General features: G+C 54.1%; 1 protein-coding gene across 10 annotated transcripts in view; it reads right to left on the reverse strand.

The window, feature by feature from the left end:
- HSF2BP (heat shock transcription factor 2 binding protein) overlaps positions 1-26,646 on the reverse strand; it is an 84,850-nt gene that overhangs the window by 26,421 nt on the left and 31,783 nt on the right. For 7 of the 10 annotated variants that reach the window (XM_047797508.1, XM_047797513.1, XM_047797497.1 and 4 more), the window contains 2 exons: positions 23,643-23,760; positions 12,643-12,746 (listed from right to left, as the gene is read on the reverse strand). In XM_047797508.1, coding sequence (XP_047653464.1) covers positions 12,643-12,746; positions 23,643-23,760 — 222 coding nt within the window. Of the gene's footprint in view, positions 1-5,888; positions 6,011-12,333; positions 12,497-12,642; positions 12,747-23,642; positions 23,761-26,646 lie in introns of those variants that run through there. The other 3 variants (XM_047797520.1, XM_047797531.1, XM_047797502.1) reach the window with 3 other exon arrangements.

Below are 26,646 nucleotides of genomic sequence, written 5' to 3' on the forward strand. Positions count from 1 at the left end.
GGAAGAGTCCTGCCCCTCCCGCGCGGCGGCAAAAGCGCAAACTCTAAGAGGCACCTTCCTGCCTCCTGAGCTGCTCCCGGCTTGAAGTCACGGTGGCCTCCGGCTGCGGGCAGAGCCTCTGTGGCCTGGCAGGACCCTCTCACTTTGAGGGGAGCGCAGGTAAGACGAGAAGATGCTCAGGTCGTGTCCCTTCAGGCTGCAGCTAGGAGCTCTCCTGGAACCACAGGACTCTGGGGCATGAAAGGTTTTATCCACAATTTTAACACAAAATAAAATTGTGTCCACAAAATACAACCTAGCAAATATGCGATAAATACTAAACCTCCCAATTTCCACATTCTAAAGGCTTTAAGTCCAATAAAACGGCTTTTTATTGGAAAAGCCACTGAAAACAAATGTTAACAGCAGAATGTGTTCACAGCTGAAGGGCTTACAAATCTTCATCAGCTGACGTTTAAGAATCTTACAAAACAAACATCCGAAACAGCAGAGCCTTCATCAGTGAGTTAATGAAAAATACTTAAGGACGTCCTGTCGTAAGGAATGATGCAGAACTCACACGCTAAGAATGATGATAAAAATCATTCTAATATTAACGAACTATTAAGACAAACTCCCAAACATGAAGCCAGTGCGGCAGGTAGTAACCAAAAGAAGTCGCCATTTAAAGATGAGCTACACGAGAAAGTAACTCCCTACCCAGGACACACGTCAGGGGCCCAGTGTGTTTTGGAGTAAGATGTGGTGATTCTTGCTTTTAATTATTTCCTTTCTGTTTGAAAGTGAAAACGTGAACATGATGCCTTAACACCAGCACACAAGACGCTCCTTTCAGCCACGAGCCCCACCCTCCCCTGCAGCCCCTCGTCCTTGGTTCTCGCTCTCGAAACATCCTCCCAAAGACCACCAGTGGCGCTGTTGCCACAGCCTGTCATTCTGTTATCGCAGCCGTTCTCCTGACCTTCGATTTTATCTCACATGAATACTAGACCCCCCTCTTCTCAAATAAACGACTTTCTCCTTTTAACTTACAAAGCATTTCCATTTACTATTGCACTCAATGCTCTCGGCCTCCCTCTGAGGTATGCAGAAACAGAATCGGTCATTCTACTTTGCAGATGACAAGCCTGCTTATCACCTAATTTACAGGACTCGCCCAGAGCCACAAACGAGGAACCCTCCGCCAGAGAGGGGTTAGGTCCGTCGTGGGCCCTCGCCTGCCTCTCCTGGCTCCAGCCTCCCTGCCCCGCGCCCGGATGAGCTGCGCCCCAGGCCCCAGCTGCCAGTCCTCCTCGGGGTTCCTTCTCTAAGAGCTGCTCCCCACCCCGTGGCTCTGGCCATGAAATATGGACGCCAAGCTTCAGCATCTCCAGTGACCTCTTGGATAGCTCCGTTTGGATTCTTCTTTTTTTTTTTTTAACTGTTACCCAAAACTAAGCCTGTCCCACACCAAACTCGTCTTTCCACATAAACTAGCTCCCTTTTCTAAACTATGACTATGAGTTAATTATACCTTGATCAAACCAAGTCCACTTTCAGTTGTTCTCAGCTCGCTGGGTTTAACATGTATAAGCCAAAGGTTTCCTGACATCCTTGAAGACATGAAGAAGTCATCTGACCACTTCAACGCTACCAACAGCTACAAACCAAATATTTAGCCTATGTTAAAATTGTTATGTACAGTTTGATTAATCAGAGAGAACAGGCTCTACAACCTCCTGGGGAAAGGCTGGCTTCACTGCCCTATCAGACGTTCTGAAGGCCAAGTTTCAAGTCAATAACGTTCCAGAGTTTGTTGTTGTCTTTTCATGGCTACACCCACAGCATAGGGAGGTTCCCAGGCAAGGGGTCAAATTGGAGCTGCAGCTGCCAGTCTACACCACGGCCGTAGCAATGCCAGATCCAAGCCGCATCTTTGACCTACACCACAGCTCACGGCAGCACCAGATCCTTAACCCACTGGGCAGGGCCAGGGATCGAACCCGCATCCTCATAGATACTAGTTGGGTTCGTTACTGCTGAGCCACAAGGGGAACTCCCATTCTTTTTGAATATATACCCAGAGGTGGGATATGATATTTCATTCTTACTAAAAGCCTTTGATTGATTGATTGACTGATTGCTTTTTAGGGCCATACCTGCAGCATACAGAGGTTCCCAAGCTAGGGGCTGAATCAGAGCCACAGCTGCCGGCCTACACCACAGCCACAGCAGCACAGGATCCAAGTTGCATCTGCGCCCTGCAGCTCACGGCAATGCCAATCTCCGACCCACGGAGCAAGGCCAGGGATCAAACCTGCATCCTAATGGATGCTAGTCAGGTGTACTAGTATGCAAGGGGCACGCCTAGAAGTCTTTTAAACAAGAGTTTCCACAGAGCATCTCCAAAACACCAGCCCCACCTACACAGCAAGGTGGCATCTGCCAGCGTCCCCGGACTGGCGTTAACGTGCAGGGTCTCTTCCCCCCCAATTTTCCCCTTTGAAAACTAGCGCTCTGAGCAGAATCTCTGGAGCTGGTCTCTAGACGTGAGGCCCCCCTTCCCCCCAGATCGCTGGCTTTTTGATTACAGCACCTTCCTTTCGACGGACCCTGGCCCCTCCAATCCCTGGCTTCCGAGCAGCAAGCCATCCATCCTGAACTCAGTAACACTTATCCTGCTTGAAGTTCACGTAACTTCGTGGATGTATGGATTGCCTTTCATCAGTTAGGATGTCTCCAGGTATCATTCTGCCAAATATGTTTCCTGGCCCCTCTCTCTCTCTCGAGGACGTCCTCCAGACACGTGCAGTGCCTAAGTTGGTGCGCGTGGCGATGTCCCGGAGGCCTCTGAGCTTTGGTCACGTTTCTTCATTCTTTTCTGTCTGTTCTTTAGGCCAGAGCATCTCTATTTAGCTACCTTTAAGTCTGCTGATTCTTCCTACCAGCTCAAATCTGCTGTGGAACCTGCCCAGTAAAATCCATGAACTTCAATTCTGCTTTATTTTCCTCCTTGGACTTTTGACTTGTTTCAATTAAGTTTTTTTGCGATGCTTTAGCTCAACGATTTTCTGCTTTCTTCTTTAAACTTCCTACTAAATACGGATTTAGATGCATTTCACCATTTTTGATGTGATTCTGATCATGTGAATTTTGAGCCTTGCTTCCACACCCAGAAAACGTTCATTTTTGTAATCTTCCGCGTGTGCGAGAAACAAGGATACGGGCGGAGCCTTGTGAGCACCCAGCGGCGTGGGCTGGGTAGTTGCGTTTTTCACTCACGCCCGACCAAGTGTCTGCTCCTTTTCAGTCATCAAGTCCTGAGCAAAAGTGGGTTACGATGGACCTGGTCATGGGGTTTGCGAATTCCCCCTTAGACTTTGTGCGGTTGTTTCACTTTGAGACTACGCCACAGGAGGCGCTAAGCTCCGAACGGTTCTATCCTAGAGATACAGAATCTGGAGATGAGAACCGGCCCTGTCCGTCTTCCTTTCGTTCTCAACCTCTATGCAGTCTTCAGTCTTAAGTGAGTCCCTGACATAACATATCCCTGGCTGACTGCTGCAAATGCGGCCTGACATGACTGCCTTTGAACTGGGCATCTGGTCTATTTACAGCTGTTACTGAGCATGCACTTGCATTGACTGCTCCCATCTTTTCTTTTTCGGTTTCTCTTTCTCGCCATCTTTCGAATTAGTGTTCACATCCCACTGTGTCCGGTGTTAATGTTATCGGCATGTGTCCTGTTTCTCCCACCCCACGGCACCCTGGAAACCGCAGCCTGCACACCAACCACCGAGTCTGAAGCACCATGGGTCGGGCTCTGTTGTGAGCAGGACTGGGCCTCGCAGTGCTGAGCCTCCGCCTCCCCCCCCCGCCTCTGCCTCCCCCTCCGTGCGGTCGGGCGTGCGGGCACTATTACCCTGCGCTTGGCACTTTTCCTGCGTGTCTTGGTTTTTCTTTTTTTTTTTTTAAGGGCCGCTCATGTGGCATATGGAAGTTCCCAGGCTAGGGGTCTAATCGGAGCTGCAGCTGCTGGCCTACACCACAGAAACGCCAGATCTGAGCCACTTCTGCAACCTACAGCACAGCTCGTGGCAACGCCGGATCCTTAACCCACTGAGTGAGGCCAGGGGTCGAACCTGCAACCTCATGGTTCCTAGTCGGATTCATTTCCACTGCATCACAACGGGAACTCCATTTTTTTTTAATTTAACTTAATTTATTTTTTGCTTTTTAGGGCCACACTAGCAGCATGTGGAGGTTCTCAGGCTAGGGGTCAAACTGGAGCTACAGCTGCTGGCCTCCACCACAGCCACAGCAACGCAGGATCTGAGCCGTGTCTTGTGACCTACACCACAGCTCACGGCAATGCCAGACCCCCAACCCACTGAGTAAGGCCGGGGATTGAACCCACAACCTCACGGTTCCTGGTCAGCTTTGTTTCTGCTGCGCCGCGACAGGAACGCCCCGTTTTCTGTGTGTTCATTTAGATTCACCGAGTCATTGGCTGCTCCCCGACCTCGCCGTCCTTATTTGCCTTTCCTACTTGCCATCCGGGACCAAACGCCTCCGGCAGTGTCCCCTTTAGACCCTCCTACTGGGAAGGTGTGTGGGGGACAGACTCCCAGCTCTGGATTGTCTGAAATGCCTTTTTTCACCCTAATTCTGAAAGATATCTGTTGGGGGCAGGCAAATCTGGGTTCACAGGGCTCTTCTCTGGGCACCAGGATGGGCGGCATTGCTGCGAAGGGGCCCCCGCCAGGCTAAGGGCTGGTGCTCTGAAGGCATCCGCCTTTTCCGCCCGCCTGCCCCCAAGAGCGCCTCTCTTCTCCAGGCTGGGTTTCCTCACAGGGTGCCCTTGGGCGGACTCCCTTCCGTTTACCCTGCTCTCAGGCAGGTGGGCCGCGCAGGCTGGGTGTAAGCCAGCTGGTCCCGCCTGGCCCCTTGCCTCTGCCCCCTCCGCAGAACCCCCGTGCTCAGGGCTCTGTCTCCGTCTCCTGCTCCCGTTTCCTCTCTGCCTCTCGGTGCTTCACCCTGGAGAATTTCTCCAGGCCTGCCTGCAGCCGTCCCGCTGTCTCTCCGCCGTGCGTAACCGGCTGCTCGTCTACCACCGCAGCCAGTACACCGTTCATCTCCAGAAACAGTCTGGCCCTTCCTCGTATCTGCCCGCCGCTCCTAAGATCCCTTTCCCTCCCTCCCGTGGTAGATCCCGTCCACTCCTTACACACGTCCAGCAGCCTCACTGTATGCGCATCTGATAATCCGACATCTGGGATCTTCTTCAGGTCTGTGTCACCTGCGATTTCACTAAGGACATTTGCCGCGCTTTCTGCGGCGTTTAAGATGTGAGCTCTGATTCTCGGAACCTTAAGAGGTCGTTAGGGACTTGGTTGAAGTCAAGAATCCTACAGAAGGATGTGCACGGGGCTCGAAATGGGGACCGCCCGGGTGGTTGGACCCAGGCTTCGAAGCTGCAGGAAAGCCCGTCTACGGCGCTCAGTCCTCAGAGGAGGGTTGGTCCACCTCAGCCTGGGTCTCAGAAGAGCGTCCCCACTGGGTTCATTTCCTGCAGTCGCCAAGGGCTGGCAGGGCACCTGAAGGTACCCTTCGGATGCTGGTAGATACCCCTGGGAACCCTCGATCGGTGACGCGTTTAGGGCGGGACCCGGGCTTTGTCTCCTGCCCCACGGCCCGTGAGCACATGGACACGGAGGTCACCTTGACCAACGGCCCCCAGCAGGGCTCTGGGAACCTCTCTGGCGCCCCTCTTTCACTGGGCGTCTGTGCTCTGGGTGCAATGACTACTTCTGACTGTTCGGCGAGGAGGTCCAGCCCGTCGGTGCCTCCCACTGCACGGCCTGCGGTGGGTTGCGGGGGGGGGGGGCTCCAACCCAGGGGCAGAGGCAGATTAGGGTCAGGTGACGGTGTATTCTGAAAGCAAAGCCCTCAGGATCTCCTCACAGACTGCAGGTGGGCGTCAGAGAAAAAGGAGACAGGACCCCTCCAATGTCCTCACAGGCCGGAGAGGCTGGAAAGACAGAGCTGCCGTCAGCCAGGACTGCGAAGGCCATGGTTCGAGTTCATGGGGGCAGCCTATGACTTTAGTCTGAACATACTGAGTTTGAGTCCATGTGGTAAAAAAACAAAACAAAATAAAACAAAACAACAGAACAAATTTAAAATGAGCAGAAGAGGAGTTCCCATCATAGGTCAGCAGTTAATAAACCCGACTAGTATCCATGAAGACACAAGTTCAATCCCTGGCTTTGCTCAGTGGGTTAAGGACCCAGTGTTGCCTTGAGCTGTGGTGTAGGTCGAAGACACAGCCTGGATCTGGCATTGCCGTGCCTGTGGCGTAGGCCGGCAGCTACAGCTCCGATTAGACCCCTAGCCTGGGAACTTCCATGTGCTGTGGATGCAGCCCTAAAAAAGATCTTAAAAAACAAAGAACAAAAAGATACACGGACCCTTATGTTCACTGCAACATTATCTACAACAGCCAAGACATGGAAGCAACCTCAATGTCCATCCACAGAAGAGTGGATCAAGAAGATGTGGTCCATACAGACAATGGACTATTACTCGGCCATAAAGAGAATGAAATAAAGCCCCCGGCAGCGCCGTGGATGGGCCTACGGGTTATCATACCAAGTGAAGGAAGTCAGACAAAGACAAAGACCACACGAGATCACCAACACATGGAATCTAAAAAGTGAAACAAAAGAACTTGTTCACAGAACAGATATTCCACGCAAAGACCCTGAAACCAAATGTGTGGTCACCGAAGGGGAGACATTCGGGGCAGGGGGGACGGGGAGGCTGGGGTTCGCAAGGGTGCACAACACACACCACATGCATCGTCACGGGGCCCCACCGCGTAGCTCGGGGCTCGAGCCCGTGGTCTGCGACCGCCTGTGTGGGGAAGACACAGGCCGTCACAGGATGGACGGACCCGGACACGCAGGGCTGACTCCCTCTGCTGCACCCCTGAAACGAACACAACACTGCGAGGCATCCACGCACCGGCAACGCTCATCACACGTAAAAACCCCTGGAGCCGCGGCCGACGGAGGGTCGGACCCTGCGGGGGGCTGGGGAGAGCGGTCTGGGCTGAGGGACACCCGCGCAGGGCAGCCCGTGTCTCCCGGCGCTCGCTCACACAAACCAAGCGCGTGGCAGCCCAGAGGCGAACGTCCCGGTGCCGCGGCGACACGGAGCAAAAGGGTGGGAGACAGGCACGCACGAGGGACGCGTGCGATCTTATTCCTCCTTTGTCCTAACGGTTACCTAACACCCGGCCGGCGTCTCAAAACACTCTGTTCTCAAGGGCTGTTTGCTAGGCTGTGACGCCAGCTCTGCAGCTTTACAGGCACGTGAGGAATGTGCAGAAGCCTGGGAAAGAGCAGCACCGAGCCGCCTACGGGGAAGGACGGGCAAGCCGAGCGAGGCCAGGGGAAGTGCAAGGATTCAGTCCGAGGGCGCCTGACAGCAGCTGCTCTGGTCCCGCCGCCGCCGCCGCCGTCGAAGAAGTCCGGACACGTGAAAGCAGCCTGCCCCCTTCAGGCCAAAGGGGTGAAAAGGACATGAGCTTTCGGCGCGGCAGAAAGACTGAGAATAAAAACAACAAGGGGACAAACTCCAATTTAACACCTGCCACAGGAGGGGTTGGTCCCGGGGCTCCTGCATTTCCGGTCGCGTTGAGGCCCTTGAGGCAAATCCCATTCCGTGAACCAGGACGGGGATTCTAGGAAGTGCCCGAGTAGACGGGGCTAAGGAAGCAAAGCGCCTGTTCTTTAAAACCCATCAAATTTCAGAGTTCCCATCACGGCACAGCAGAAGCGAATCCGACTAGGATCCACGAGGTTGCGGGCTCGCTCCCTGGCCTCGCTCAGGGGGTTAAGGAGCCGGCGTTGCCGTGAGCTGCGCTGTAGGTCACAGACAAGGCTCAAATCCCGCATTGCTGTGGCTGTGGTGTAGGCACAGCTGAGGCTCCAACTGGATCCCTAGCCTGGGAACCTCCCTATGCCGCAGGTGCGGCCCTAAAAAGCAATAAATTAAATTAAACATATCACATTTGCTAAGAGGAAAACTGATAAGCGTAGGACCCAACAAAACCTTTTTCCCTAGCTTTTTTAAAAATTGAAAGAGGTTCTTATTTTCGAGTATATTCTCATAAAGCAGAATAAGCCAGTTTGAAAATTCTCTTTTAGTCCTAAGCAGTCAGGATGGTTTAGAATGATGAAAACAATCACACCACCACCAGGCACCAAGAAGCACATACCATTTTTCAGAGAACAAGTAGCCTCTATTTTGCTATCCTATAGTTAAATACATATTCCTCTTTCTAATGCTACAGTTTCCAAGTCCCCTTCAAGGAGATGAACCCCCAAAGCCTCAGGCCATGTCTCCTTGCAAAGCTCCCTCCCCCACCTTGACCCGCCTGGGCTGCTCACTCCCTGCTTGGAATGGACCCTGGCCCAGGCCTCACCCGCCCCTGGGCCACCTGCCCCCCCTGCAAACGAGGCCTCCTGCCCACGACCAATCCGAGGATGGCCCTGGGTCCTCACTCTGGTCGCACCGTGGGTCACGGAGAGCACTGCAAGGGAGCCAGGCCCTCTGGGAACCTGCAAGCCCCTGACTCCTCTCCCTTCTCTGAAAGTGTACTTTTGCCTTAATAAAGGTGTAAAATGTCTACCTTCCCGTGCTTTGCTATGGGAGACGGGGAGACGGGACCAAGCTGACAGTGAGGCTATCACCAAAATACACACCAAATTTCAATCTTAAGCTACACTAACTCCACACATACGTCAGGAGTCAAACACCCTGGGCTGGAGAGACCTTGCTTTTACCTGACTGTGGTAACACAGAACTCCAAAAATATCAAGTAGGACGGCCTTGCCAAAGATCCATTAGGCTCTGGGCGGTGCTCACTGCGTCAAAAGAGCCAGTAACCATCTTCACGAACAAGACAGCCTGACGCCCCAGGGGCATCAAGTGTCACTGAGGCAACTTCAACCGACCCCCCGAAGTACAGCATCCAGGGTCGAAGCAGGCACGATCCATCCCGCTTAAAGAGCGCCACCCCTGGTGAGCATCAGCAACGCGCACTCCTGGGTCACCCGCAACCTCAAGAGCTGCGCACAAAACACCAAACTCATGAGGACGTGCACTTGGCCCTGGACAGTTTCTGGAGCAGCAGAGCCAGAAAGGCCCTAGAGGACATTCGGCCTAAGGCCTCCTCTTCGGGAGAAAGCAAACAACCGGCAGGAGGTGCTGGAGGAGCCCTGGCTGCAAACACATGGTCCCGGGACCTCTATCTCAGAGGCCAAGCCTCGCCAGACCCTGAGACAAGGAAGGCCAGAAGCCCCCCCCGGAACGAAGGCCCATCTCAGAGGCACTTCCTGCAGAGACGGGACCTGGAGCCCACTGCCCAGACTTCTGCCCAGGAGCTGTGTGACCTGGAGGAGGCACTTGACTGACTCACATGCAAAACATAAATTTGATGTTGCCTTACAAGGCTACTTAGAGAAACAACGTGAATGTGTGCAAAGCACTTCCAGCGGTGACTGGCAGCCAGAGAAAGCTGGGGGTTCTTACCAAGTCTCCCTCTCACCGACCCTCCAACCGTACCGCCTGCCCACCCGGGGCCTGTGACAGCCAGCCTGCAGAGCCAGCTCAAGTCCAAGACCCACCTCTGACTCTGTGGGACCCTTGGTTCACATTCTCAAGAGAGAAAGGTTGTCTGGTCAAGAAGCCAAGCCTGGTGGATGCACTACAGACACAGCCCCTCGGCCCACAACTTCAGAAGGTCTGGGGTCCTACCCTAGAGCCTCGTGGGGGCAGACAGGAGAGACGAGACCCCTGTGCATTCCTGCACAGCAAGAGCTGTGAGGGTCAGCACTGCGGCAGGCCCGTGACACCCAATTCTGCAGGGCCAGGCACAGGCCACGCACCAGGGCTGCACTTCAGAATAGGAGCCCCAAGCTCAGGGAACCCAAAGCTTTCATGACGGGAGTAGGCCTGCCAGAGCTCTTCCCCCCCTTAGTCCTGCAGAGACGACCTCCCTACCACCTTTGTGGCGGGTTACTACATAAGCAGCCTTGAAAAGACAGCCAGAAACAAGGGAGGTTAGCTCCTCCGCCCTCCCCACAGTATCTATCTAAATAAATGGACAGACATACACTGTTCTCATTGACTGGAAGACTCGATATTGCTGGAATGTCAATTCTCCCCAGTGCAACTGCCGATTCAACACACTCCTAATCAAAATTCCCACGGAATTTTGGGGGTTTTTTGGTATAAAGTGACGAGCTAATCCTCAAATTCATATAGAAATGCCAACAACTTAGAAAGAGTCAAAACAACTTTGAAAAGTAAGAGCAATGAAGTTCCCATCGTGGCTCAGCGGTAACGAACCCCACTAGTATCCATGAGGATGCAGGTTCCATCCCTGGCCTCACGCAGTGGGTTAAGGATCTGGCATTGCCGTGAGCTGTGGTGTAGGCCCAGCTGCAGCTCAGATCCGCCATATGCCATGGGTGAGGCCCTAAAAAGCAAAAAAAAGTTAAAAGAAAAATAAGAACACAGTTGGAAGCGTCACACTACCTGACTTGAAGACTCACCGTAAAGTGTGATACTGGCAGAATGACATAAAAACGGATCCACGGAACAGAGGAATGGGGTCCAAAACTGCACCCCCCTTACATCGCCACCCGGCTGTCAGCGAGGTGCAAAGGCCACGTGGCGGAGAAAGGAGCGTCTGTCAGACAAACGGCATTAGGTCCCCCGGGGCAGCCGTAGGCAAAAAACCCAACTTTGAGTCTTTCCGCTCACCACATAAAAATACTAACTCAAAACGGACCACAGCCTTGAATGTAAAAGGCAAAAAACTATAAAACTAACAGCAGAAAACACATTTCAGAAATCTGTAACTTTGTGTTAGGCAACAATTGCTATATGAAAAGCGTGATTCATAGAATAAACAGAAGAAATCAACCTTCCTCAAAGAACTTGTCTTCTCTAAAGATGCCCTTAAGAGAGTGAAAAGACAAGCAGCAGACCGAGCAACATCTGCCAACTACACATTTGACGAAGGATCCGTGTGCAGAATACACCACGAATCTCCATGCTCCACTGCAACGATCCAGTTTTAAAAGGGCAAAAGATATGAGAAGACACCTAACCTTGGAAGATACATGGATGGGTAGATACACCAGGAAAAGATGCTCAACATCACCCGGCAGCACGTGAAATGCACATGAAGACCCTCCCGGAGTATCTGAAATTAAGAATGACGACCACGGAGCACTGGCAAGAACTCACTGCGGGGGCAGGGGGCGTGCAAAACAGCACAGCCACTTTGTAAGCAGCGTGGTCGCTTCATAAAAACTAACACACACCTACTGTATGAGCCAGACATTCCACTCCCGGGTATTTGCCCGGAGAAAAGAAAGTAAAAGCCCCTGCAAAAACATCGAAGAGGAGTTCCCATCGTGGCGCAGCGGTTAACGAATCCGACTAGGAACCATGAGGTTGAGGGTTCGGTCCCTGCCCTTGCTCAGTGGGTTAAGGATCCGGCGTGGCCGTGAGCTGGGGTGGAGGTTGCAGACGCGGCTCGGATCCCGCGTTGCTATGGCTCTGGAGTAGGCCGGCGGCCACAGCTCCGATTCGACCCCTAGCCTGGGAACCTCCATATGCCGAGGGAAGCGGCTCTAGAAAAAAAAAGGCAAAAAGGCAAAAAAAAAAAAAGACACACCACACGGAAAGGACTGCAAGTGAAAGAAGCCGGGCAAGAGAGAATCTGCAGCGCAGGATCCCGCTCAGACACCGCAGAGAGTGAACACTACCCTGCAGCCCAGGAAGGAGGTGCGGGGTCTCTGGGAAGAGGGGACACAGGGACGGGAGGGAGGGACCCTAGGGGCCCAAGCGCCGTCTGGGAGGGGCAGGCAGGCCACTGTCTCCACTGCGAGCAGGTGTCTACCTACGTCAGGACTTCTCCGTTGTCTGCCTTAAGTGTGTGCGGTTTATGAGAGCTCAACAAGCCTGCTACCAAAAAATAAGCATTTACCACCCAATGGAACTGAAGCGCAAAGACAGAGATGGAGCTGAATGACAAAAAAACAAGGCAAGCAGATTTTACTGCAAACCTGAATGAAATAACGTTCCCACCGAAGACCAAGCAGTAAAAATGCTGATGAGACTGGGGGAAAAAATTTAGGTGAAACTGGAGGGAAGAGAGAAGAGGAGGAGAAAGAGTAAAGATGGGTTTTATTCCAAAGAAAACGCACGGCCACACAGCTTGTGTGCGACCTCCGAGCAGCCGCCTCCCGCTCTCTTCCCCACGCTGCTCACCGACGGGGCTTCCCTGGACCCGCGTCCCGAGCCTCGGACAACAGGCGAGGCCCTGCGCTGCTCCCAGAGGAGGAGGGCCCCGCACTGGCTGGATGTCTTCCCCGATGATTCCGCGTGTGTCACAGAGTCATAACCAAAGGAAAGCAATACTTCAAGAACAGAACTAAAAACAGCATACCGGTGAGTTTTCAATGGTTTGCAATCTTCTTTTTTTAAAGAAATGGGAACGCCCTGGGATAATCAGGCCCCGTGTGTGAGACCGTCCCCCGCCCCGGCCCACGGGAGCCCAAGAGGAAAAGCCTGCCTCACCGCTCAAGAGCCACCACAGCAGCGGGATGAAGCCTGGGCTCTCGCTGATGTACTTCAGGCCGCTCAGGTTGATGCTCACGTTGTACAGGGCCATCAGCATTAACCTGAAACGCGGAGGAAAAGGGCCTTGAGACGCGGCCCTCCCCTTCCCCCCCGGAATCCGCCCCCGCTCCCGAGCAGAGCGTGGTGACACGGCACCTGTCTCTGCGAGGCCAGGTGCCAACGGCAAACGCCGGCAACAGGACCACAGAGCCCCGCCCTGGACAAGCGCACGGACTCCGGAGACATGGCCGCAAACCGGGCACAGGACACTGCGAAGCCCGAGGTGCCGAGCCTTCCCTTCCTCTCGGCCCCTGCGTTTATGTGCAGGGAAGCCTCAATGCCTAAGCCCACGACACTCTAAACGTTCAACTCACCGTTTAAAATGTCATCCTGCCCTTTCACTCAGTGAATGTTCCCCGTGATGCTGGGGTGGCCAGTCAGGCCCTGTGAGTTGGTCTAATTTACGGCACGAGGGGTGGGGAGCACCGCAACCCAGCCCCCCAGCCCAACACCCCATCCACCCGGAGTGAAACGAGCCTTTGCAAGTGGTCTTCGGCACGGACCACAACCGGTAAGACAGAGGCAAAGGACAACTGGAAATCTACTGGACTGACTTCTGAAACCCTGCACAATACAGAGACCCCAAAAACTTCATACGGCAAAGCAACGGAAGAGGCTACACAAATATTTTGCAAACCCTTGAAGAAATGGGTGAGCCTGCCAGAAATGAAGGGAAAATACCTTTGCTCAGGAACTTAGAGCACAAATTCAGAAGGATGAGCCCCAGGAGTTTCCTGGTGGCTCAGTGGGTTAAGGACCCAGTGTTGTCACTGTTGTGGCTCAGGTCACTGCTTTGGTGCAGGTTTAATCCCTGGCCCCAGAACTTCTACATGCCACATGTAGAAAAAAAAAAAAAAGGTGACCCCTAAAGATGACAGATTTCACAGATACAGAGCGTTCTGTCAGTGCAGAGGGACTGACCCACACAAGACAGAGATTTGGAGCACAGGCCCTGAGCGGTCAAGCTTGGCATGAATCCACACTTACATGGCCTGAAAATCCACGAGCCGCTGAAGCAGAAAGGAGATCTGGGACCGGAGCTGCCCCGGCTGCCTGGCCACGTAAACGTTCTCTCAAAGGAAAGGACCCTGACCTAGGTCTTCAGAGAATCCCCACACACAGTTACCAACAACTGTGAGTTCACAATAAAAACCATGAAACACACGAAAAATAAGAACTTACAAGTAACAGCACGAAGAACCCTTGACAGAGCCAAAATTTAAACAGTATCAGATACTACAATATCAAATACAGAATAGAAAACGGCTACCTATGTTCAAGAAGCACCCATAATTCAGATGGAAATGAAATGCAGAATCAGAGAGCTACTGAGTGTTATAAACAACGAGGCGGCTCAAAAGATAACCTTGCAGAACGTACAAAAATGAGAACTATAATAAGCCGTGAAACTCCAGAGTAACGGACCCCTGGGAAAGAAAGGAGTGACCCTGAACAGAAAAGGGAGCGTGAGAAACGGCAGCCAGCAGAGCAGAACCAGGGAGGAGGAGCCCAGGGAGGCAGGGGCCGGCACCAGGGGAGCGCGGAGACCCCAGAACTGGCCCCTGGGTGCAGCCACACACGAAGGAGCCCCGGGGCGAGTGAGAAGAAACAAGCAGCACGGTGGGGAGCGGGGATGGGCGGCGGCTAAGCCGGCCAACGGCTGGACGGCTCCCCTGAGGAAGGGCCTCAGCGTCCAGCGCGCCCAGCATCCCTGCTCAGGGTCCAACTGAGCGCTGCACGGTCAGGTGTGTACCCAGCAGGGCGGTCGAGGTGAGGAGGTGGGCACTGGGTGTGGCTGCCCATTTCGGGGGCGCCGAAAAGCTTAGCAGCCAAGGCTTTTAACGTACACTGTGACGCAACTTTCTCAAATCAAAACTACTGCAAAAATTCCATAACAAGCCGTAGAGAAAAACAATTTTTTTGGGCCTGGCCCATAGCATGCAGAAACTCCTGGGCCAGGGACCAAACCCAAGCCACAGCAGTGACCTGATCCACATCAGTGACGCCAGATCCTTAACTGGCAGTGACGATACCAGATCCTTAACTGGCTAGGGGACCAGGAAGTCCCAACATTTTAAATCAAGGTGGGATCAGCAACAGTACCCTGCGGGACATACGAGAGCCTGCGGCAAGAGGAAAATCAGTAACAGTGATTCAGTCCATTAACAAAGGAGGAAGGAAATCACAGCACATGCCTGCCAGGGAAAATGCTTATTACAGTGTTCTGTTAAAGGAGCTGGCTTCCCCTCTATGCTTGGTTTGACAGAATGAAGCTCCACGGCTTATCTGTCTCTGCAGACACCCAGGCTGGCACAGCACCTGGGACCTGCAGAGTGACCAGTGCCAGCACTGTTTTCGATGGGGAGGTGGAGCAAGCCCAGCAGGGTGCCTGCGGATCCAGGCTTCCCCCCTCCCAGCACCAAGGGCATTTCAAAGTCAAGGCAACATTACATCCCGACCAGAGGACAAGACCAGACCAGCACCGCTGGTAGCAGTGACACCAGGTTCTCAAGTTACGACCCTCAGCCTCATCACGGGCCACAAGAGGAGCCAAAATTGCAAATGTTTTCAAGTTTTCCTGACAATTTCTACCCATATCCAAAGGCCATGCACCAGTAACTCGTTTAAGGAGTCATTAGGGGATGTTCAAATGTCATATTCATGAGGAAAATTCAGCACATTCACCAGAATTTTCTATGATCTCCAACCCAGGATTTCAAGAAGAGGAATGTCCCCCCTTGAGAGCACAACGCAGAGAGCTGGCGTTTCCCACGGCCCGGCACAGGGAACCGTGTGGGGCTGGGCCACTTTGCAGTACAACGGAAATCGAAGAAACGCTGTCTATCAACTACACTCTACAAAAAAGTCTACGTATTTTCCTCTCGGCTTCCAGGCTAGAGCAGCAGGGCTGAGCCACTGCAGCAGACATGGCATGGCCCACAGAGCCAGAAACACCTCCACCCAGCCCTTGAAGGGGAAGTCTGCCTACTCCTGCTCTACAGCATAGCACGAGGCCGAGTCAGGCTTCTCCATGGCTTAAACGGCAAGGCTAACATCTGCTTATAACTGAAATATGTGGGGCAAACTCCAGAAAATACATCTAGCTGAATTCTTCATTGACTGTCATTTAACTTTAAGGTGGCGAAAACATTTAGAAATTGACAAATATCTAAAATTTCATAGTTGGTCACAATCAGCCATCCTTAACAAGCTAAAACAGAGCAAAAGTAACCGCCAGGCCCACGGTGCCCCCTGACCCCAAGCTATCGCCAGGCTATGCTGCACACAGAGGACCCGAGACTTCTCCAAGGTCACACACACCAGGTCTTGGGAAATAACAAACCCAGAACCAACTTCTGTTCCTCATGCAAATGTTTTCCATTCCGAGATTTCTCCTCTGAGGAAAGTATTTTGTAAACACTGTATCGAGTTCCCAATTGCAAAAGAGAGAGGCTGCCCCTTCGAGTCCCCTTCAGGTTTTTTCACATTAAAAGCAAACATCACTTTCCAAACCACAGTAGGACTGGGAGGTAGGACTGGGAGCCAGTTTTTATTCCAATGACCAAAAGAAGTAGGCAAATTCTGCTTCCCACCATGAACCTAAGCAGAACGCACGTAAAAAATGGATTAATGGGCTCCAAAGAGCAACTTCCCAAACTCGGCAGGCTTGAGAGTTTTGAGATACATCTGACACTGACAACAGAAGAACCGAACGCGAGGCCAACCTAGGTATCAGCCAACTTGAAACACCACAAAAGCAGTAACTCTCCTTGAATGAAAAGGCCCTCTCTTGACCAGACACACCAGGCTTCGGCCGGAAGCGGAACAGGCCCCCTGGTGAGCAGTCAGAGAGCCCTCGACAGCCTGACGTCCGTGGCTGAGTCACCAGGAGCAAAGGTGACGCAACTTGTCCTTCACGGTGGAAGAAACTGGAACGTGTAACCTAGAAGCTACAAAGAATGAGCACAGGCAGGACTTCAAAACAAACCAGCAGTAAAACAAAGCCCACACACCAGTCATCCAAAACTAACATCTGAAGTAGCCAAATTAGCACCATCAATCAGGCAATTCTATGGAACAAGGAGCAATAAAATTCTTAGAAGAGACTCTGCACACGTGACGCGAGGGCGAAGCAGCTGGCAGAGCAACACAGACATTTCGGATCAGATGACGGAGAGGAACTGGCAGTGAGAGGCCCACACATTTTTTAAGAGGAATGCAGCATAAACCAATAACCACGCTTGTTTCAGACACGCGGCCCCTCCCCGGTCAAGTCAGAACCCCAAGCTCCATGCTCCATACCACATGCAATCCTAATCAAACGCCTTCGACTCCCTGCCGTCCACACAAGGAGACGGAGCAGCACACCCCGGCCCTGGCTAAGAGGGGCCGCCTCGGCGCGGTCAGGCCCGTCTCCGGGAGCCCTACCTGCGCTCCAGGGCCCAAGGTGGGAAGGCCATCCTCGCTGCAGAGGCAGGCAGGCCGGGCCACATGCCCTCGGGGCCCGAGCTGACCGGGGCGGCTCCCCATCCACACCGCCGGTGGCCGCGGCCTGCGTCCTCCCCCACGTCCTCCCCCACGGGAGACGTCTGTCTGCGCTGAACGCACAGCTCCAACGACTCTCACTGCTGGGTCCCAAGGCACGGAGGGCGACCTGCCACCTGCTCTCCAGCGGCAGGTTCAGGCGCCCTCCCCGTGCGTGGGCCGTCACAGCCCGCGGCCCCCACGGTCCCGCACACACGCGTCCCGGGACTTAGGGGAGAACTTTCTCTGGACTAAGCACGCAGAAGTGGACGGCGTGGCCCAGGCAGGCGCCCGTGCAGCTCAGTGGGTTCAGCCCCGCTGCCGTGTCTCCCTCCCACCTCCGAGCAGGCAGGAGAAGGCCTTAGCGGCCTCATGTCCCCTGGGAAGCTCAGAGCGGTCAGACTCGGCTCCTCACTGAGACGGAACGAAATGGTCGCCGCCTGCAGCGCAGCCGAGGCCAAGGGCCGCTCACGCTGACACAGCTCACGGCGCATCTTCTGGCAGCTGCCCACCCCCTCTCTTATGCAAACGTGCATTCGATTATTTGCCTTTTTCTTAGAGAGAAAGGTTTTTTTAAATGTACAAAAAATGATCAAACTAGAGCGGTCGAAACCCTCATTTTGAAAATGCCTTTCACAAGAACCAAGGATGGAGTTCCCTTGCGGCTCAGTGGGTTAACACTCTAGCATTCTCACCGCTGCGGCACAGGTTCGATCCCGGGCCTGGGAACTTCTGCATGCCGTGAGCACAGCAACGCCCTCCCCACAAAAAAGGAAGAACTGAGGTTATGTTCAACACTGGCTACCAAGTTACTAGACCCATTCAGCAGATGTTAAACATTTTGCGGCTGAAAGCTCTATTGCCTGGAAAATAATATATATTGGTTTCAGACCTCAAATGTTGGAGATCAGCATTTTAGAAGCTTGGTTGACCTTTGTTAATATCTGAAAATGCTGCCAACTCCAAATTAAAGAATTTGACTATTATCTAAGGTTTGTCTCCAAATTGTACTTTCCTCTTCAAAATATGTAACTGTTAACCAATATCCTAGAAATTTTGTTAGAATGTCTTTAAGATGACTTTCCTACTACCTAGGATTACTAAGTTTCAAGTGGAAACAATATTTAGAAACCTGATCAAGTTTGGAGAGTCTTCTCAAGTGGCACTAAGCCCCCCCCCCCAATGTGAACAGGTGTCAGGCCACCCAGGTGACACTGCGTCTGACTCCCACCAACCAGGAAGTGAATCTCTGCACTCACAGCTCACTCAACAGCCTGCGCCAAGCACCTCTGCGCACCAGGCCTTGGGACGGCAGAGCTGAAGGCGAGCTGGGCCTCTGGAGGTTTGCAGGGAAGGGCAGACAGACACGGAAGCACCCCGGAGCACACTGGACATGAGCAGTCAGGAGCCGCACTCCAGGCTCAGTGCCCTGAGCTTAGCTCAACAGCACTGCCATTGTTTTACGACACTTTACAGAAACGCTTCCAGAACCGTGCTCTGCGAGAGCCCTACCTACGCAGACGAGTCTCCTGCTCTTTGGAAGCTGGGCCTATGGGAGAGCCTGCACTTCGTGAGGCCTGCAGCCCAACCCCAAACCTGGGGCCTCGGGGAGCCGCCCTCCCCGCCCCTGTCTCCTAGCCCGCCCTGCCAGCAGGCCCCTCGCTCCAGCTGGGACCTCCCCCAGGTGTGGTCCATACTGACCCTAAGGAACATCTAGAACAAGGTGTCAAAAGGCCTCATGTGGCCCGTGTCAATAGAGACTGGCAGAATCGTAATGACAGATGATGGGCAATGAGGAAACGCTAATGAGGAATTAAGTACAAAAGAAATGGGGAGGATTTAAGAGGCTGGAAGTAAAATCCTAACTCCTGAAGCCCAGATCTCTAATGTGAAACCAAAATTTTGTTTGTCCAGCTCCTACTGAGTGTCAAGGAGCATGGCAAGACCAGTGCCAGGGATGGCAGTGAGGCAAAAGAAGACGCAACCAGGAGTCCCTGGGGGCCCACAGAGCAGGCCCGGCGCTAGCACGGGGCCTGGCGGTGCTTTGCAACCCCAGGGGCAGGGTGCCATCCCAGACACGGCACACGCCCTGCCTGTGCGGGATGCTGTGTGGGCAAGGCCTGATGACCCATGGCCGGAGGTGAAGGACAAGGACAGATGCTGCGGAGGACGGGGCAGCCCTGGGCACGTCTCAGGCCGAGGGCTGGCTGAGTGCGCAGAAGCACACGGAGAAGGAGAGGACGAAATCCGCTGCCAGGGGCTCCTCCTCAGCTGGCAGCACTGACTCCCCCGGCCTTGGCAGATGGAGCCTGGTCCAGGGCTGGCCTGGGTGCCCAGAGTCCTGTCACACAGCAGACACCTGAGAGGCTGATGTGAATGCAAAAATTATCAACAGAGAACACAGTCCTGCTATGGCTAGATGGTCCCCTCCTTGGAGGCACGGGTGTCAAGGCGTAAAAACACACAGCCAACAGCAACCCAGTCATCCCGCTGGCGGCACAAAGCACCTTGAGAGGCCCCGAGGGCTGGCTGGTGTGTCTGGCCACCAGACGTTGGAAGCTTCTAGATTTGCAAAGTTAAAAAAGGGTCTCTAATGTCAAGTTCGCGTTCACTTCCCTTGAGAGTCTCGATAAATTCAGGTCAGGGCTGCAGGCAGGCTGCCTCAAGCGCCGGAGTGAAGTGTCCGCCCAGCTCTCCATCCGGACGTGCGCAGCCTGACCCGCGAGGAGGAGGGGCTGCGGCCTGATGATCTTTCCATTCAAAGCTTGACTGAGAAAAGTCAACATAAACCAAATTAAAAAGGTCTTGAAAAAACAGGCAGACCAACTGGGGCTAGCAAGAAATTAAAGGGCCCGAGAAGATGTAACCCTGAAAACAGTCACAGAGGGCAAGTCGCGACAACGTCCCACTTGCCACCAGAGGTGGCCCTGGCGCCCCCCAGCAGAATCGAGTCGGTTATAAGGCCACTGACACCCAGGGCCCACAGGGACGTCAAGGGAGGCAAAAGGAACAGGGCAGCCCAAGCCAGCCCTTCATTCTGGGAAAACGTGTCATGTCGTGATAAATCCAAAGCCGCCCCATTCCGGCAGCGCTGCCAAACGGTCCACAGGGACCCCAGGGCGCTGAAGGCTGTCACAGCACGACTGGGAGAAAAGAGGCTAAGAAGGAGCCAGTGGGGGCTGGGGGAGAACTTGGAGATGCTGAAGCAAGAGAGGACAACGGATGGAGCAAAATCCCAGGGGGCAGCTAATCAAAAGCTCAGCAAGTCCAAACCAGAGGTGGGAGGACGGCTTACACCCCAAACACCCCCAAAGGCCCCACGTTCCTCTGACACACGGGAGAAGAAAGGGAGGGAGGGAGGGAGGGTATAAATGATGAGCGGCCAGAGGAGGACCCGCAGGCCGCCTCCAGGTCCTCCCCGGTCCTCCTGGGCGGGGCAGCGGGAAAGAAAGCCACCTGCTGGGGCACCGCCCCAACCCGGGACCTTCCGCAGGCCACGGTGTGGCCAAAAAATACATACCCACATAAATAAAAATTAAAATCCCCATCTCTGGGTCTGAGGCACCTGCGCTCCTGAAAACGAGCAGCCTCCGATCACGGACGTGGCCAGGGGCTGAACCCCAAGAAAGAGGCAAGTGACAGTCCGAGCAGAGAGAGGCTGAAAAGAAGGAAGTATGCGTGCGGTCAAGAGAGGGCCTGGCCCCAGCGGCTGCAGCTGGGAGAAAGTGGACACACGCTGGGCGCAGCAGGAAGCAGCCAAGGAGAGCGGGGAGGGAGGACCCGGGTGGGGGCGGGGGACAGACGGAGGACTGGCGACAGCAAGCCAATGCCTCTGCCAGCAATTCTCCCACCTCCCGCTTTTCAAAAGGACTGAAGTGGATCCATAGGCAACTGGTGGACAACACACCAAACGGGCTAAGTTGCGCGTTTCGTTGTCTTCTAGGCAGCGCTCACGCGCAGCTATGCCAGTAAAAGAAGCTGAAAACAGACTGCGGAGCTCGGTTCCGGAGGCGAGGGGGGGCGAACAGCCCAGCCGCCTGCTTCCGCCCAACACGGCTGTGAGTTGGGAACAGGATCCAGGAGCAGCCAAGTCAGGGCCCTGAAACGGGAACAGCAGCAGGCGGAGTGGGACTAAGACCAGAGCTCTAAGAAGCACCAAACCAGCAGTGAGCTTCCCACTCAGCACGCACCCCGAGCGGCACCGCGCCCCAGGGCGGGCAGCAGGAGAAGCTCTGCTCAGGCTGCAGGGGTGGGAGCCCCCGGGACCTTCCTCACCACCAGAGGAACGGGGACCCCCCCCCCCCAAACTGCAGCTCGCCCAGGACCTGGGCACAGCTGCAGAGGCGTGTGACACCTCAGGCTACATAAAAGCCCAGCCAACCTTCCCGAGGAGGACGAGGAGGGAGCCCTGGGGACTCACAAGGACCAGGACGTTGTGGAGAGTCAGAGCGCAGGCAAGTGACCCCACACGGCACACGGGGGCGTCCTGGCCTCGCCCCAAGCGTGCACGTGTGCACTGATCATAAACAGCACAGCCAAGACCCTGAGAACGGAGGCAGTGACCACCACCCAGGCATCCGAGAGCGTCCACGAGGGGCAGACCCAGGAGCACTGAAAAAGGCTTTTGACAGGGGAGCCGACACGGAAGCCACAAACAGAGAAGGCTGCTCAGACCTCACAACCTGAACCCAGCCAGGCTCCCTGCCTGCTGAAACAAAACATCAACATTTTCCACCAGATCTAGGGAGCTCCCAGCGGGGCTCAGCAGAAACGAATCCGACTAGCACCCACGAGGACACAGGTCCGATCCCTGGCCCTGCTCTGTGGGTTAAGGATCCGGCATTGCTATGAGCTGTGGGGTAGGTCGCAGACACAGTTTGGATCCCGAGTTGCTGTGGCTGCGGTGTAGGCCACCAGCTGTAGCTCCGATTCGACTCCTAGCCTGTAAACTTCCATGTGCTGCAAAAGACAAAAAAAAGAAAAAAAAAATTTCCCACAGAATTTAAACAGCAAGACCCCCCCAGGGTCTCAAAACATAATATTCAAATGTCCACGATACAATCCAAAAATGACTCCACCCACAAAGGACACGGGAAAAACCCCAACTTACTTGGGACAAGACAACAGGAGGTGCCGTGGCCACGACTAGAGATGTCAGAGTAGCCAACAGGGACTCAGGCAGCCACCACACAAGCGCTCCAAGGAGTAAGAGCACATGCTCGGTTATCAACAACCACCGCAGGAGCAGGACCCTAAAATGCCTGATCCCCAAGACTGTCCGTTTAACAAGCCGGTCACAGCAGGGAGACCCTGCAGCTGTAATTAACAGTACTAACCAGCTAACTGAGTTAATCAAAGGGAGCTCATCCAACTATGCCAAATTTAAACCATGAGCCCATCAGAAGCAGATTTTTCTCTGGCTGGTGGCAGAAATCCAAGTGTCTCCAGGGCGCAAGTAAGATTCGGTGAGCTGCTGGGCCTTAAAGATGGGGTGGTGTCACGTGACAAGGAGTCCAGTCAGCCCTGGAAGCTGACTGTGCCCCACCTGACAACGGCCAGCAAGTGAACGGGGACCCGAGTCCTGCCCCACAGGGAACAGGAATCTCCCAGCAACCTGAACGTCCTGGAAGCATGTTCTGGTGCAGAGCTTCTAGAAAAGAGCGCTGCCTGGACACGGCCTTGATCTGGGCCAAGCGAGCCCCAGTCGGAGAACGCAACAAGCCTGCCCAATTCTGACCTACAGACCTGAAAGTGGGTGCTGTTTCAGCCCTAAGTGGGGTCATGTGTCACACCCCCCGGAACTGAGTCCAGATTCTGGGGCCTGGAAGTGGGAGCGGCCACAGAGACCCCTATTTTCAGTGCACCCCGAGGGTCATGTGACAGCACCTGGGACCCACTGACTGCTCTCGGGTGAGAGCATTCCCTCTGTTTACACCGCTTTCCTAAAGGCACTGAACAGAGACGGCGTCCCTCCACTCTCCAGGAAACGTGCATCCTCTGTTCGTTCAAACCATGGCCAAATTGAGCACATTTACTTGAAAGAGAGGCCCGATCAGCAAATTCTAATACATAAGTAAACAGGAACTTCTCGGAGTTCCCGTCGCGGCGCAGCAGAAACGAGTCTGCCTAGTGTCCATGCAGATGCAGGTTCCAGCCTTGGCCTCGCTCAGTGGGTGAAGGATCTGGCGTGGCCATGAGCGGCTGTGTAGCTCGCAGACACGGCTCGGATCTGGCACTGCTGTGCCTGTGGTGGAGGCCGGCGGCTACAGCTCCGATTCAGCCCCTAGCCTGGGAACGCCGTGGATGCCGCCCTAAAAAGACAAAGAAACAAAGAAACGAAACAAACCACGAGCCTGTCAATGTCGCACACGTACACTTTGAGGCGGGTACACTGTCCTGGCTTCAGGTCCCCCAGAAGCTGCAGTATGGTGTCCAGGAGCACCCGACTGGAGGTGACCAGGAACTCACGGCCACAAGCTATGGCAGCAACATCTGCAACAGAGAAAGGGGAGGAGGCGTCAGCATCACTGTTACCTCAGCACCTACAAAATCTGTCCCAGACAGACAGACAGGTTGCTGTTCTCCTAGCAGACCCAAGGAAAACACAAAACAGCCGACAAGGCATTAAAAAATGGTGTTATCCACAAAGCTGACAGCCCAGAGAGGGCAGCTGACCACGAGGGCAGTCACTAGGACAGGGAGGGAGGCCCTGGCGACAGAAGGCCTCGGCGGCAGTGGACAGGGCACTGGCTCTGAGCACGTCTGCAGCCTGACCGCAGCACAGAAGCGGACCCCAGACTCCAGGCTACCGGATTAAAGAGCCACGGGCAGCCGAGGTCCAAGCCTGGGACTGAGGACACTACAACTCCCTCTCAGCCCCGGGCGTGCACTCCTGCTGACGTTGACCCACCGCACGAAACTGAGATCACAAGGTCAAAAGGGAGCAGAAACACGGATTCCGAAAAGCCTGTTCCGAAACGGCACACCCTGTGGGGGGGGGGGGGTCGGCAAGTACCCCGAATCCTCAGGCCCGAGGCCTGCGGCACCAGCACGGAGACCTCACGCGTCATCACGCGGGCTCCCTGCGGCTGAGGCAGCTCCGCACCCGCCCAAAGGCCTGCAGGGGCACCTCGAACATCCCGTGTGCGGGCCAGGACCGGTCCTGAGCGGCTCTGCCAAAGGGAGCACAGCTCCTCCCCGCCGTGAGCCCGTCTGGAAGAGGAGCTCGTGGCAGCCCCCGGGGTCCCCGCAGACGGCCCTCTTCTAGCTCGGGAAGGGCGCCGGCTCGCTTCAGTTTGAGTGGAGGATTTTCCGAAAGAGGAGTAGCCTGGTGGCCTCGTGGTTAAGGACTTGGTGTGTGGCTGGGGTCACTGCTGGCACAGTTCACTCCCCAGCCCGGGAACTTGTGCGTGCTCAGGGGTGGCCAAAAAAAAAGGACGGAGGAGGAGTGCCGCCACTCATCCTTCCGCCTCTGATTAGCTGTAACCTGAAGGCAGAATACAGTGTCCGCTCGGCTACCAGGTCCTGGAGAGGCCCGTTTACCTGTGCTGGTCTGGCTGAGAAGAATCAAAACCTGACGGGGTTTTTTCCCATTTCTGCTTATCTTTCTGGCAATTTTGGCCTCATAAATTGGTGCTGGGTTTGACTTGGTATGTAATTTCATGACATCTACAAATTTACTGAAGACAGGACGCTTCCCTGACACAACTCTAACCTCTTTTCAATGGATTTGAACCTGATCCATATTTTCTCTCATGTGAAAAACTCCTCCCACATGTCACTGTGACTGGAGGCCACTATCACAAGAGCCGCCCGCCCTGTCTGGGACAGAGCCCTGCAAAGGGTATGGGGGGCAAAGGAAAAGGCCCGACCGAAGGACCATTTTTAGAAGTCCGGGGAAATTCTCCTTCACACAAACAACAGCCTTGATCTGCCCACGCTGCGTATGATTCAAGAAATAACCACAGAACTGACTTAGCCCCAGCATCCGCACAGGGAAAAGAGTCTACGGACCGAGTCAAGCAGCTGGCGCAGACGCCAAAAGGCAGCGGATGGTTCTGCTAAAGCTTTACCTAAACTTGCTCAATGCTCACCGAGCTGAAGCATGGGAGGCCATAGGCCCCAGGAACAGCTTAGCAGAAAAAGGACTAGTCAGGCATTCCCGGCGTGGCGCAGCGGAAGCAAATCTGACTAGGAACCATGAGGTTGTGGGTTCGATCCCTGGCCTTGCTCAGTGGGTTAAGGATCTGGCGTTGCCATGAGCTGTGGTGGAGGTCGCAGATGCAGCTCAGATCTGGCGTTGCTGTGCCTGTGGCTGTGGTGTAGGCCAGCAGCCGTACCTTAGATTAGACCACTAGCCTGGGAACTTCCATGTGCCATGGGTGTGGCCCTAAGAAGCAAAAAACAAACAAATAAATACATACATACATAAAATAAAATAAAATAATTTTTAAAAATGAAAAAGGACTAGTTAATCCCTGGTGCCAGTCCCTGCAATCACTTAATGCTACCTGTTCTAAGAAACCACAATGGCTGAGCACATGGATTCCTCCAAGATCTGCAAACGAGCAACAAAGTAACGACACCCCGCCTGGCTACAGTGCCAGCCCCAAACACCATCCTTTCTTTGAACCACCTGAAGCCACTTCTTCACAGCCACAGGCTAAGTAATGCTCAGGCCTCCTTCGTGCCCCATTCGATAAAACTGGCCAACTGGCTTGCCTTCACCTAGAAGGACCAACCTTTAACCCCGAGAGTTACATCCCCAGGAGTTCACTGAAGGTGACCTTGCAGTCTTACTTGATAGACCCTAAGGCGCAATGCAGCTCTTGGTGGGTCTTCTGATCCACCTCCTCCTACTGCCAGCAACCTGAGACCCTCCAAGGCTCCCTGTGCGCCCTCTCCTCACTGAGCCCTCGAACAAGGCACCTGAGCTTCTGAGGAAACCCTCCCCATTCCAGCCTTTATCTAGGCGAAGAGAAGGACGGTGCTGGCTAAGAATGACTACAAAGCTCCCAAATTACCCAAGACAAACCACCGAGAGGCAATGATGGGAATTTCTGTGATTAACTGCAAACTGTAGATAACAGATACCAAATTTTCCTGAATTAGCAAGACCTCTGTGTGACTTGACTAAATCAAACACATCCGAACCGTGCCCCAAAGCCCTCAGGATCTCAAAATCTCCCCCGCAGTGACCTCTAATATCGCAGACTGTCACAGAGCTTTCTGTCTAGTGCCTGAAAGGTTAAGGCCGTGCTCCGGGCAGTGCTTCTCAAAGTGGCCAAGGAGGGCGGTTTCACCCCCAGGAGACATCCGGCTGCATCTGGAGACTCTAAAGGGCGAGTCTAGGGAGGCCTTCAAACTCCTCCAGGGCAG

Source organism: Phacochoerus africanus, chromosome 1 (genome assembly GCF_016906955.1).
Source record: "Phacochoerus africanus isolate WHEZ1 chromosome 1, ROS_Pafr_v1, whole genome shotgun sequence".
In the NCBI taxonomy this organism is placed as follows: domain Eukaryota; kingdom Metazoa; phylum Chordata; class Mammalia; order Artiodactyla; family Suidae; genus Phacochoerus; species Phacochoerus africanus.